General features: G+C 40.6%; 1 protein-coding gene across 2 annotated transcripts; it reads left to right on the top strand.

Annotated features, from left to right (window-relative positions):
- The first annotated feature begins 351 nt into the window (after window positions 1–351).
- LOC132076226 (carbonic anhydrase 3-like) lies at window positions 352–13,912 on the top strand. Of its 2 annotated transcripts, none has more exons than XM_059477201.1 (7): window positions 352–388; window positions 467–664; window positions 4,127–4,245; window positions 6,230–6,322; window positions 7,953–8,018; window positions 10,316–10,471; window positions 11,659–13,912. In XM_059477201.1, the coding sequence occupies exons 1-7, from the start codon at window positions 352–354 to the stop codon at window positions 11,776–11,778; spliced, it is 789 nt and encodes a 262-aa protein (XP_059333184.1). In that variant the 3' UTR covers window positions 11,779–13,912. The 2 variants fall into 2 exon arrangements, with proteins under 2 accessions (XP_059333184.1, XP_059333192.1); XM_059477209.1 differs by having other exon boundaries at window positions 6,230–6,357; window positions 7,985–8,018.
- The last annotated feature ends 794 nt before the right edge of the window (window positions 13,913–14,706 follow it).

Genomic DNA, 14,706 nt, shown 5'->3' with positions numbered 1-14,706 from the left:
CGTCCCGAATCACCGGGGCTGCCTCACGAACCGAGCTCCCTCCGTGCGCGGCCGGCGCTGCAGCAGCCGCTGGGCGCTCCGGGCAGCCTCTGCTCACCCGAGCGGGGAGCCACGGCCCCGGGGCCGGCTCGCTGCGTCCCGGCCTGAGCGGGGCGGGCACGGAGGGAGCCGCGGGGCCCCGCCGGCAGCCCCCGGCCTCCCCCGGGGGGAACGCGGCTCTGGCCCGCGGCCGCGCCCAGCCCTGCCCTGCCCAGCCCTGCGGGGAGGACGCGAGGCCGCGGCGCTCTATAAAAGCCCCCGGGCCGGGAGGGGGGGACCAGGGCAGCGGGACGGGGCGCGGGCGGCGGCACCATGGCCCAGTCCGTGTGGGGCTACGACAGCGACAACGGTGAGCGGGCTCGGGGAACCGCGGGGCCAGCACGGCCCGGCTGAGCAGGGGCGACAATTCTTTGTCTTTGTCCCTCAGGACCCGAGCGCTGGCACGAAAACTACCCCCTGGCCAAGGGCGACAAGCAGTCGCCCATTGAGATCAACAGCAAGGATGTGCAGCACGACTCCTCTCTCTCCTCCTGGCACGCCAGCTATGACCCCGGGGCTGCGAAAACCATCCTGAACAACGGGCGCACCTGCCGCGTCGTCTTCGACGACACTTTTGATCGATCAGGTCGGTTTGTATTTTTTGAGGGTTGTTAGGAATCAAGGTTTGCAAAGCGCCGGGTATCAAAAGCATCCTTTAGTATCCAGCCTGTGCAGGCCAGCAGAGGAAAGTCACTTGGGAACGTAAAAAATGTGCTCTGGGAGTTTATTCTGGTGGATCTGAAGGGGGACAGAAAGGCTGTTAGCTGCAGGGGAGCTCCTGAAATACAGACTCTGCTGGATGGTGGACTTCTCCCTATGTCACGTCCTTCAACACAGACACCACATCTTCAGAGTTTGTGTAAGGGACAAGAGTGGGGCTCAGAGGGGTTTAGAAACCTCTGAGGCACTTTGTAAACCAAAAACTTGTATATGCATTTCTGCTGACTATGATCTTGATTTCTTCTGCATGGCAATTCTTCAGGTACTTCAAAGCCTGAAAAAGTTATGAAAATAGCATTTATGTAAATACCATTTTATAGTTTCTGGAAAACTATGAAACAGCTTTGTTATTTAATTGAGAGCAAGCAATCTCATAGATCTAAATTAAATTGTTCAAAACTTTATTGCAGAGCTCTGTCTGTGTAGCTCTGGATGCAGACAGGCAACAACTTTCAAAATGAATAATAATTTCACAATATCATATAATGCAAAGACATCTCAAAAGCATGCAGTATTGATTCATCCTTCACCAAGAAGGAAAGCAATCTAATTAATGGAAAGCAGCTACTTTCCTTTGTATTTTTGTGCATCTGCTTTGATGGCACTTGTATTGAGATTTTGTTCGTAGTCAGCTATATCACTAATGAAATATATCCATAGTACATTGAAAGATCACTTTCCTGCTTATCTTAATGGTCCCCTTGTTTCCTGGATTTCTTTATTTATCATTGCAGCTGCTTGTTATTGTTCCACGTCTCTCAGACGGAATCTCAACTATTTAGAATGAGAACTGTCCCTAAGTTATGTATTTTTATGGTCCTTTAGTATTCATTAGCACAGTTTCTACACAGCGGTCTCATAAATTGCACTTTTATTACCATAGAAACACAGAATGGTTGGGATTAGAAGTGACCTTAATGATCATCTAGTTCCAATCATTCCCTCATCACCACCTTCCACTAGACCAGGATCCTAAAGATGCATCCAGCCTGGCCTTGAACATTTCCAGGGATGGAGCATCCATGCTTCTTCATGCAACCTGTTCCAGTACCTCATCAACCTCACACTAAAATATTTCTTCCTAATATCCAATGTAACCATACTCCCTTTCAGTTTGAAGACATTCATCCTTGCCCTGTCACTACCTACAAGTTCTCTTTAAAAGCCAGAATGCCCTGCAAAAACTCTGCATAAAATGAATGCCATCACTGAAAGCATGGGAATGAAATTGGTAATGAACATTTTCACATGGTGGTTCTGTTCTATCTTTACAGCCTCTTTCCTAGAGGCTGAAATGTTTTAGGCTGCTCAAGAAGTTGTCTGCTTCCAGTTTGGCCAAACCAAAGGCAGCCCTTGGTGCAGCACTTCCTCTAAATCACCTTCCTTACTCTTCCTCCCTGTCTCTCCCCTCCCAGTCACTTCTGTTGTTCCAGTGTGTGCAGTCACTCCTGGCTGCCCTTACCTTCTGCACGTTGCTGGGCAGTAATTTAGACTCAGTTGTTTCATAGGCACATGTCTGATCAGAATCAAATACAATGCTTGACAGTTCTGAAAGACCACGAGGAAGAATTTTGAAAGACCACTTTACTACCTTCATTTGTTGGCTTCTGCAGTGCTAAGAGATGAGGATAAGCAACAGTTACAGATTCCATTTAAATTGGAAAAAGAAATATAGTTGAAGATAATTTTTTTTCCAAACACATGGAAGTATTTGAATGTCAGAAAGATTTGGTTTTATGCTAGAGAGATTTGTATGCTGTTATGAAGGGATGTTTTCAAGTTCTTCACAGTATTTTAGCTCTGGAAAGGGCAACCTGTAAGAAATGAGTGGTAAATGAGTTTCCAAACCTTACACTGATTTAGCTTTTAAATGTAGGTAGATCACATAAATTCAACTCCTGCCTCCCATTGATTCCACTGTAAAATGGCAACCAAATCCTTTTGAGGAGTTGGGCCTTAGATTCTATGCCTTTTTTGTCCTATATTAGAAGGTCAAATAATAATAAGTATTTTTCCATTGAAAGCTTCCACAGAAGTTTTACTCAATATTACTGAATATATTACTCAATACTATACTGAATTATGATTATTTATGTATGAACAAAGTAAAGAAGTAAAGTAAGAGGAACTACATGCTTAAGTCTCAACAGTGTTTTTCTTCTGTCCCTCCTCTTGATGGTTGTGACACCTACCAACTAAAAAGGGAAACTGCAAAGTTAAACATTTGCTCTCTATAGGTATTCCAACTCGTAGGATATCAAGAATTCATTTGAGACCATTGGGCAAAAGAGGATTTCAATGTTAACTTTGAACTTCAAAGCTATTGGTAGAAGTTCAAACTTGAATGCTATTTAAACAAGGCCTTCTGGCACTGCAGTTGTGAACTACATTATCAGCTTTCTGTGTAAGGAAACACGACTCATTCCAACCTTAGGTAATGAATGAAAAATACATTTGAGAGCTTATCCTCTAAGCAGTCCCTGCTCAAAAGAATCTCCAGGCTGAAAGAGCAGGTGTGATGTTTTGAAAGTCAGAGTTGATGTCAACTGTCAGACTGATGCATGGTCAGCATTATTTGGCTAAGCACAGCAGAAGTAACAACTACTTCATTTCCCTTTTTGGTGGCTCAAGAACAATTTTCTAACTCACTTGACCTAAACTTTATTGTCTTCCCTCACTTCCAAGAAATAGATAATTTTAAATTTTTAATATGTTTTTAGAAACAGCTAACTATCTGTAACCATTGTGTTGATGCCTTGTGAAGGCTGACCTAGAGTAGAGACTAGACGGAGCTTAAGAATTAAGTAGATACTTATTAGAAAGCTTTAATGGATATACCTTGGGCAGCACAAGGTGACCTGTAAAAAATATGCCAGTCATGGACTGGAAATACTTTCTGAAGCACCTTTTGGTTAATTTAATGGCCCTTTCTTGACAAGAATCACCTGTGAACACCCCCTTCTCTCTCCATACCAGGAACCGCAGTGCGTCCACTTGCCAGGAGAAAAGGGAAGGTTGGGCAGCTGGGGTTTGACTCTGTGCTTGACTCACAGTTTTCCCATGGAACAGAACTCCCGATAACACAATTTAGCCGCAGCCGCGTAAAGTGGCGAGCGTGCTGGCTGCAGGAGGGCGCCGCGGGGTGGTGGCGGTGCCGGTGTTGGTGTCGGTGGCTGTGCCGGTGCCGGTGTTGGTGTCGGTGTTGGTGTCGGTGGCGGTGTCGGTGCCGGTGGCTGTGGCGGTGCCGGTGCCGGTGGTGGTGTCGGTGGCTGTGGCGGTGTCTGCCGGTGCCGGTGTCGGGGCTGACGCCGCCGTGTCCCCCATGCAGTGCTGAGGGGGGGCCCGCTGAGCGGCGCCTACCGCCTGCGCCAGCTGCACCTGCACTGGGGCTCCTGCGACCAGCACGGCTCCGAGCACGTCATCGACGGCGTCAAGTACGCGGCAGAGGTAGGGCGGGCTCCAACAGCGGCGTTCCGCGCTGGAATTCGACTGGTTTCGCATCTGAACACATTAACCATGCTCCCTCTTGGAAGGGTTTAGCTACTGATTTTTCTGCGCTTGTGAAACTCGTGCATACTGCTTAACATGCAGTGGGATAAAGTCGCATCCGCCAACAAATGTATCCCTGCAAGTATCTACTAACACGGATTTCTTCACGCCAGAGTTTATTGCTGCTATCTTACAATGTTTCAAAAATATTTGCGACGAAACAATCTGTTATTTCCAAATAGGAAGAGCTGCTGAAGGGTTTTTTTTGGCTTTTAGTAATTTCTGGTATAGCTTGAGTTACCAAGTTAGTTTCAAACGAATAGAAAAACTCACCTAAATCACATTTGATAAGCTGACATTCAAAATCAGATCCATCTTAAAACTGGTTCAGAACATGTTTTAGTTTCTGAACATCTCAGCTTTAAAATAGCTGGGTTTATTTTCAGGAACCGCAGAAAATATGTTTGGGTTTTGTTTATTTGGTTTTTAATCTTTTTTATGTAAACCACTGCAGGGCTGTTGTCCTAGTTTGTTAAATTTCATGAATGCTTTAGACCCTGAAGATTTTTTTCAGGTCCTAAATGTAAGTGAATTAGCTATTGAGGGTAGAGAATTGTGAGCAAAGGCTGCCTCCTTCCTCCACCTTATTTGAGAATAGGCTCAAAATACATACCCATGCCCACAAAAATCCTGCAGCCCTGTTTTCCTGCCGTCCAGCTACACTCTCAAGGCCCAGAGCTTGGAGAAGCTTTGCCCACCTCTCACAGGACAAAACTGAGGCAGATATTTTCAGGGTCAATGTGCACAGACATTGCAGAGAGGACTGCGGTGATGGCTTAGGATTTTTTTTCTGTTCCTTAACCACAGCTAATCTTTGCTGGTATTCTGCTTTCTGTGGTCAACAAAAGAGAAGAAAATCTGCTTCCTCAAACTATTTCTTGGCTAGTTCAAGTGCAGATTTTTATCTTACTTTTGTTAGCAGTACTCATTGATGGGGGAAGAAAGCCTGGAATATATGTACTTTGCAACCAAACCCACTTTACTACACTGCAACCAAAGATATATGGTTGCTCCAGCTTTATCTTTAGCATTGAAATCCTTATCCTCAAGAGAAAAGAAACAGAGAACTATAGAATCGTTCATATTCAAGACATTTTTTTTTGTTATTTTAAATAAACTTTTAAAAAATACTTTCTTTTCCCCCGCATGACTGTGTGCCAATGCACCTTAATCTGAGATTGCACACTGCTAGTTTCAGGATTTGTAGCTTTATGCATGAGCTAGAGATTTTCTGGACAGGGATTTTCTGAAATATTTTTTGAAAATATTTTTCAAATGTTTTTAAAATTTTGAAATATATCCTGAGAATACAGCATTGTTGAAAGTAAATATGAGAAAAAAGGCACATTATATCCCACAGTAGATATGAGAAAGAAATGTCAGATTATATCCCCACTCCCTTCCAGTACAATGTGCTGACAGTAGTAAGAGGTACAAACCAATAACGTATGCATTACATACAACCCAGTGTAAATCCCTGAGCTGACATCTGCATAACCTGAAGATCTAAAAATGTACTTGAGATGAAGTGCATGTCAGTAGGTGTTTTATGCACTGCATGTGTGCATGTCATGTGCTTGGATTAAACTATTTATAGTTGCATTGAATGATATTATGTGGTAAACTCAATTTTCTTTGTTCTATGCTTCAATTAGATGCAAAGCAATGCTTTTTGGAAAGCAAAAGCATATAAAAGCATGGGAACAGCAGTAAGAAATACTTACATTGAGTTTTCTTTTTCATGTCCATTCCTTTACTTACTGTGTACCAGAATATTTTCTTAATTTAATTTAAAGTGAAGATTGTGCTGTTGACAATTTCTTGTATTTAAAACTGAGGTTTAACTGATTTTTAGTTAACTGATTTTTAATTATGATTTTAGTTACATATGGTGCACTGGAACCCAAAACACGGTAATTTTGCTGGAGCTTTAAAACAACCTGATGGTGTAGCTGTTGTGGGAATTTTTCTGAAAGTAAGTAGCAAATATTCAGTCTTTGTAATTTTTTTGTATTTTTCCTCTTTCTCTAGTGCCAGGGGAAATGTTACCATTGTTTTTTCCTGCAGTGCAGCCTTTTCCTGTGGTGTGGACTGGGTGAGGAGGAGGGTCTGCATAGGCTGTTTCCTCTCATCTTTTGTGTCTTTTGGCTGCTAGCAGGTGTTGTATCTGCCTGTCAGCAAGGTTATGTTGACTGATTCCCTTCTCTGGTCTCTCATTGATTCCCACACAAGCTAGGATACAAAATGAATTCAATGAACCTACTCCAAAAAGAAAGAATTGATTGTAAAATAAGACCACTCAACATTTTAACCTTGAAATACAGAAATTTTTAAACAAAATAATACTGCACCAGTATTTTCAGATTGATTTTTTATAAACTCAACAGAAAGAAAGTAATCCTTGTATCAGATCTTCATGTGGTCTAGGACATTGAGAAATGCTAACGGGCACACAGCCTAATAGTGATAAAGTACAGAAACTTCAGTCCATTCAGCTGCAGGTGGGCATTTCAGCTTGAACACATCAGGGAAGAGGTGTCCTTTTATTGTTTTATCACTAGTAAGTGGCATTTGTAAAAGCAAGAGCAAGTGGATGTAATTAATTTTGCTACAGTGTCCCTGGACAGACTGGATGCAGTGTTGTTTTAATTCTATTACACTGTGAGCCAACGTGACCTTTTCTCTTGTGGTTAGTCAAAATTGAAGGTCAGCACCTGTCCAGATTCTCCCCTATGACTATGTCTTTCAATTCTTTTGTCATTCCTTTTGGTCTATTTTAGGCTAAAGCTTTATGTTGTCAAACACAACTTAAAAAGCACACCACTATCTTCCTATTAACCATGCTAAGCTAAAAGATCTTGAAAAGTAAGTAGTATCATTGTCTTCTCTGGCCCTCTTTCCCTGTTTCCTTCTTGCTCTTTGATGAAGGAGTGGTTGTTTTTCTCTGAATTTGTCATTTTCCATTACTGGGTTTTGGGATACTACTAAAACAGGATTGAATTACCTTCTGAGAAATTGAAGTTAATCGATTTTGGAACAAGACATGGCAATAACTGTACATCTTACTCATACTGCCTTCACTCTTCTGGGAAGTCCAAGCTTTTGCAAGTGCTAAATGTCATGAACACAAGCAATAAAGTTACCCCTCTACCTTATAGCTTGAGGTCATCTAGACATGAATTCATTACATGTCTTGCATCAAGTCTGATCTGTGTGCGTGTGTGCTGCAGAATGAAGTGTCTGCAGGAACTACAGCCCTTCAGGCTGTCAAGACTTTGCCAAGTGCTCAGACATCCCACGGTGGCTGGGGGTTTCTTTTGAAGCAGGAGCCAAGGGCTAAGCCCTGGGTAGTGACACTGAGTGTGCAGCCCATCCCTCAGACAGGCGTGATGCCTTGTAGCATCCTTCAGCACATGTCCAAATTGCAAAGCCAGCCACTGGAGTCTGCTATTTTGGATGTTCTCTGAACACATAATTTTCTGTCAATCCCTACTGGATTCTCTGAGACTGCTGCTGCCTAATATGGCAGATGGGATGTGCTGAATTTATTTCAAATACTGTGGAACATGATGAAAAACATACAGGATTTGTGCTTTGCATTACAGGTTGGGCAAACTCCCAAACCAGAAATGAAGAGAATTCTTGAAGAAATTGAAAACATTAAGACTAAGGTATCAAAACTTTTTTTTTTTTTGTGATATGATGTAGCTAGAAAGCCACAGAAGCAGGAATCAGTAGTTCAGATTCATATTTTGGCATAGTTTTGATGCCAAACCATAGCACCAGAGATGACACACTGGACCATGGGGCAGGCTACTTTCTTTTGCAAAATTAAATATTTAACTCCTCACTTCTGCAACTATTCTTGTTGAAGATGATTTTTTTATTAATCCTTGCATACATGGTTAATAGTCTTATTGGTACTGCTCTGTAAAAATATGCCAGTGGGCCAATACCAAGAAGAAATTAAAAGCTTTTTGAATTTGAAGACAACAGTGGCCAAAAAAAAAAATTGCACATAGCAGAGTCAGAAATTTAGTTAGCCTAAAATGAGAAGAAACTAGTAGCAATTATGGAACAGGCTCCCAGTCAGTGTAAGGGAGAATAAAAATGTTACTAGTTTTAAGAAGGAACTGTATTGATAAGAGGAACTACATGGTGCAGTTCCTGCCCGGTCCTAAATTCTCTCTTCCTATGATACTAGCTCAAATAGCATTGCAAATACATTCCAAACTGTTTTTCAGTTAAATTAATGATCTAAGGCACCAATCCATGGATCTATTTCATGGATACAGCTGCTGAAGGGAGTTATTTGCAGAGAACTGCAATATTGCATCTATTGTCACTTAGCATTATCATTTACAATAAACTTAATCTCTAGGTGTACTTTAACAATTATACTTCATTATAAACTTTGTGATTCTAATACTAAAAGTTGTTGTTTCTGTTTTTTTTTTTTTTTATTTCACCTTAAACATGTTACCAGATCACCAATTTGTTGGCATTTTCTTACAAATTTGCCAGAATTCCTTGCATTTAATGCATGTATGTGTGTACTGCCATTGATGCGCAGGTCTGAGCCTGACAGCTCTTATCTCCTTTGTAAGAGTCATGTTAATTTTATTTTTTCAACACAGTTTTCAAATGCAATTAAGTTGTTTCTGCTGAGGCAACTGAAGGTTATTTTTTCACCCTATCCTTGCCCCGCCTCAATGTGTCAATAGTATCTCTTTTTATGGCTTTCTCTCATAATGACTATATCATTTTTTTGGCCATTTACATGTAGCAGTTCTGGAAAAAGCAACAGTTGAACTAAAGCAGAGAAAGATAAGTGCATATACAAAGAACCACATATTGTATTTTATCTCTTATTTATTTTCTGTCATCACAGACATTTTCCCAAGATTACTTATTTTCAGAAAGATTAATGGGTGGTGTTGCTGGTGTATTTATCACACATGCAGTTTCAATTGCTCTGATGCATTACAGGTGAAGGAGTTGGTCACTGTACTTTATTTACTGAAAAAGCACAATTTTGTGAATTTCTTTGCAAATTCATATTGAACTTACAGCACAATCTTTTCAGGAGGATACAATTGGAGTCACTCTTTCTACTCTTAATTTGTGCAATGATGCATGGAAACAATTTCAGCTTCTGCCACTCACTTTGTTCTAATCTAGAGAAGATTCTCCATGATAGAAGAAGGAAATAGGAATAATATATCTTCCTTCCCAGAACTGTATCCAAAATATCAATAGAGAAGTGAACTGCATTTCCTTGGTTAGTTTTTGTTGCCCAGAGGGAACAAGGAATACTAATCACAGTCCTGTGGAGTTACAATCCTATTTGGTGGCAGACTTAGCAGGAAATGTTGTCTGATGTCTGCTTTCTCCCTTGTCTGGTGGTAATCACCTTGAATTGTAAGATATTTAGGACCCAGTACTCTTACAAGAAATATTTTAATTTTTTACTAAGTGTAATAGCACCAACAAAAAGACTGAGTATGTCACCATGAATATATAACTGGAGCAAAATCTTGGGAGGAGAGAGATGCAGATTTAAATTCCTCCAGACAGAAGAGGAGACTGTAACGAATCTGGGATAAATGCCTGGCCACTATCCTGTTGGATAAAAAGGGTAACAGTTCCAGCAATGCCACAGGCTTTAACTTTTGTCCCAATGGCCCAAAATAAAACACAATTTTGATAATTCCAGAATAGAAAAATGTAAAAATTAGTTTGCTTTAATCCCACACAATTCAGCTTGTAACTTCTTTTAATTTATGAATGTAATCAAAATGTCAGTTATTACTAATTGCTGGGATAGTGCTTGACAAGAAGAAAAGGAGATTGGTTTCTTGCATGAATCTTGGTATTTAATTGCTTCCTTTATAATAACGTAGATACTGATGACTTTTAAGATGCAGATCTCTAGACTTACTGCAGAGAATTGTTTTGTTTCCCTAAGGGAAAGGAGGCTCCTTTTCTGCACTTTGATCCTTCAATTCTTTTCCCCAAATCTCGTGACTACTGGACCTACCATGGTTCATTCACCACACCCCCCTGTGAGGAGTGCATCACTTGGATTCTCCTGCGGGAGCCAATTGAAGTCAGCTCAGACCAGGTAAACTCCAGCCAGTTCTGCTGCTCCTTTTCCAGTTCCCAGCAGTGTCTCAGTATGCCAGGGTGATGATTTGCAAGCCCTGTGTTACCTTGCACTTTTTGATAGGGGAATCTTTAGCTGTGGACAGTGAGAAACTGCCTGCAGAATGGACTGTTGAAATGGGCTGTGAAACTGACCCTGAGAATCAGGCGCCCTTGCAGGACCCTTCCTGGAACAGCCTCAGCAGTGGTGTTCTTGGGATCCAGAAAACCTGCTAAGGCAGAGCCTTAGCCACAAAATTCAGCCATCATGGAAGTCTCAGTTCATTCTACATGCTTTACAATTAAGTGGAAAGTGAGATTAATATTTTGCTGCTTTCCTAGTTTAAGAAATTGCTGGTCCAGGCCTTGACTTCTTAAAAGCTTTGAGTGAGCAAGGTCAAACAACCTACAACCTACAAACCTGAACATTCATACAAATTAATGTACCACTTGCATTTACAGACCAAAAAAAAAAAAGCCTGTCTGGATAAGGTGACATTTTTAGTTCTTGTGTCAAAAATTGTGGCTATTTATACCACTTTCTGCTTCAGCAACACAAGTCAGGGTATATCCTTTCTACTGAAATGGCTGTTTTCAAAATAGATTTATTTTGCATTTGGATGAAAGGGTAACAATTAACAACAATTATCAACACTGAAATTAGGTTAATTTGAATAACAGCAGCTGAGTGCTGAATTCATGATTCAATTTAATAATCCAGTTGGCATATCTCTGCCTTACAGATCAAAATACAAACTTCTGCACCAGCTTTTTCTATCACTGCCTTGCACTGGCATAGGTCTGGATCTTTCTTCACAGATAGCTGTATTTTCACAAGGTATTTGCCTGCTGTCCAGCTCCAGCGGGGAGCAGGCCCTATTCTTTTTCCACACTGTGGGCGTGAATCAGAGAAAAATCCAAAAGAAGCCCAGGCAAGGGTCAGATGATGAACTGCTCTGTGGATGAAGAGTGTGAAGATCCACAGAAACAGTGCCAGCTCCTGGGCTGCAGCAATCTTTATCAGTAATCCCAGCATTGTTAGCGATTGTTGTTGTCATTGTGTGCTTGTGACTTCACAAGAAAATTCCCTTTTCATCTCAGAGTTTGTTCTAGGCAGTAAGGTCTACAGTGCTTCCACATGGACACTTGAATTTTTCGTCCTTGCAGATGGCAAAGCTCCGTAGCCTTTCCAAGAACTCTGAGAACGAACCTGTGAGCCCTCTTGTTGACAACTGGCGCCCACCGCAGCCCCTGAAGGGCAGGATAGTGAGAGCCTCGTTCAAGTGAAATCTCAAGTCTTACTCTGCTGAACCTGAGTGAGAAAATCCCTACATCACAAAAGTGTAGTTAGTTTTTTGCTGTCTACTGCTTTTCCTCTGGATCCAAGTCTGTGTTTCTCAGTTTGAAATTCTGAGTGGTAAAAGTAAATCTGTTTTTAAAAGCAGAAGAATACTGTATGCAAATACTAAACATAATAAGCAAATGTGAGAAGTCATGATTCTTGACCAAAAATGCCTCAGCATTTATGGTCACTTCTCTGCCTTGTAGTCTTATAAGAAAAACAGGCTCAGTTTCAATATTTAAAATTAAGTTCAAATGCAATATAGTAAGGCAAAAAAAATAACCAGTAGTTCAGGAAAGCAGAAGTAATGGTAGATGAACAGGAGGGAAATGCCTGTCTGCACTGTGATCTTGGTCAGACACCCCACCCTCAGAGGAGACATCCAAATAATAAGTACCCTTTTAACATACCAGGTTTTCCCTTTCCTGTCTTGTTCATAGTTTTTTATCCAAGATTAGATTAGTGGTCTGAGGGTAAAATCAGGCACACTCAGTTTCTGAGTGAAGAAGAAAAGAGACTTTGCTGTCATTTCAGCATTTGCTGTCTTCAGCATATCCTGCTCCTGCCATTGTTGATCTTTTCTTCCTTCACTGCTGCTGTTACTTCACCCACCCAGTGTAGAGTCCTGCTGGTATCATATTGCCTTGTGTTTAGCATATCAACTTTAGTACTGCTGAGGGGGAAGTGCCTTTCTTCTGCTGCTCCATGTTATCTCCCAGAATGATGGATTTTTGATGCTTTGCCTGCTTTCTATATTTGACACCTTAATAGTTTTGCCTGTTAGGGATTTTGTTGCATATGGAAAGGATGTCTCTGGATGATTCATATGTGTCACTTGGGATAAATCCAGATTAAGTCACCTAAGTGTTTGTTTATTTGACTCTGTAGCTGGAGAATATAAATGGATTCTGTTCCTTTGTGGGGAGACACATCAGTTTTCAAATAAGATCCAAGCAAGGAATCACTGGCAGACAGAAACATCTATATCAACTTCCCCTGTCCTTCATCATGCACACTTCATCATTTCAGAGTACAAGTACCATCTAGGTTGAACCCACACAGAGATCATGTGAATAAAGATCTACATTATATTCAACACCCAGGTGACTATTCAGTATTGGACATAGAGGAGATTGGATGGTCAAAGGTGGTGCATAAATCCCACTGCACAGGCAGCTTCTGGATTCTCTGTGTTCCTGTAACTCATAGGAATGGTACTGTAGGTAGCAGTGGGTGTTCTTCTGGAGATGTTGCCACAAACATGTTCACAGCAGCATTTATGAGGGATATGTCAAAGTCTGAAAAAAAACAGACTACAAATGGCTGGAACAGACATTTCCCAGTTTGTCTTAATTATTTCACTTTCACTTTATTAGAAAAAGGGTGCTCCAACAGGGAAGTAATGAATGGGCAACACTGGACAAATTCTGCTGTTATTACCAGTACAATTCAGTGAGTACCCAGAAATTAAACTGAGGGCAGATTTTGATCCTTTTTATTCATTTAGAATTGTTCTAAGGAATACTGAATTCCCATTGAAAGTTAGTATTTTAGTTTATTAGGATTGTATTAGGATTGTATTTTGCTTAGTATAAAGCAGTTTCTTTTTAAAAATTAAGTTTATGTGAGTAGAAACTAAAGTATTGATTGAATCCTGTTTACAAATGTTTTGGCACTGGCTTGATTTTATCAGAAGATCAGCTTTTGATATTATGAGTGCAGCACTTGTAAAGGTATTGATTTTAGGAGTCCCTTAGATCTTCTTGAAACTTTGGATCTGTAAATCTTCTCAACACATAAAAACGTTACTACAGAAAGCTCATAAGCAACAATTTTTTTCTACTGTACTATGTCTTATGTGCAAAATGCCTTCTCACATCCATATGAGGTTGATCTTGGTGATGAGAAAATTTTAACACAACTGAGACAAGGGTTTGAGTCTTTCGACCTAAAAGCCATTGACTGTGATGTTTTAATCTCTTGTTATTGAAGCAATAAAACAAGGTTAGTTGTCTGCACTTGAAATAACTGCTTTTATGTCTTGAGAGAATCAATAAATTGACTTACATAAAAAATAAATTCATTGCTGTTTTTATGCTAAGTGATGACTGAAAGTAGCAAAAACTTAGTAGAAAACCTTGCTGCTCCTTTCTTTGATACATATGCTTGTAATCCAAGGGGAACAGACATTTGAGTACTTTTTAGCTGTTGGAGTTTAGGAAAAGAAGCACATCAGTTAGCTGAAATGTTACATAATTCTGAAAATTCCTGATTAGTTTATACTTTTGAAGCACACAAACTTGTTAAAGAATAATTGCCTGCAAAGCAGACAATGAGCGCACATTGCTTGGTTTGCATGTTCCCTCCACTGCTTTTGAAAGGTACAACAGGCAGAAGTTATGAGCTACTGAAATAGTGGTTTCCAACAACCAACATTTGGTTTGTATGTTGGCAAAAAGGAAAATACAGTCTGAAATTTATATTGCTTCCTCATGCATCTCCTCTGATGCCATTATCTCTTCAAACTATTACTACACAAAAGTATCAGCCTCACCGAAAATATGCTTTAAAGTTGTTTTTTTTCCCTTGAAGAATAAAGTGCACACAGTTTTGTTCCATTGCCTTTCTTCCTTTGATGAAAAGTGTAGCTCAGCATTGATTACCTTGGTGATAAAATCAGAATATGTGGATTCTGACCCTGCTGCCCCATGTATCTTAGAGAAAACAAACTAACAAATCCAGTAAAAATCCTTATGAATTTAGTGCCTATAATGTATATATTAATTAGAAGGGCAGCTAAGTGATTCACATTGATTACCACAAATGAGGTTTTGACAAAAACTTGCCCAGTTTCCCACACCTCACAAGAGAAA

This window comes from Ammospiza nelsoni, chromosome 1 (genome assembly GCF_027579445.1).
Source record: "Ammospiza nelsoni isolate bAmmNel1 chromosome 1, bAmmNel1.pri, whole genome shotgun sequence".
NCBI classification, from domain to species: Eukaryota; Metazoa; Chordata; class Aves; order Passeriformes; family Passerellidae; genus Ammospiza; species Ammospiza nelsoni.
Note: the sequence above shows the minus strand (reverse complement) of the source record. Positions and strands in the feature narration are given on the sequence as shown.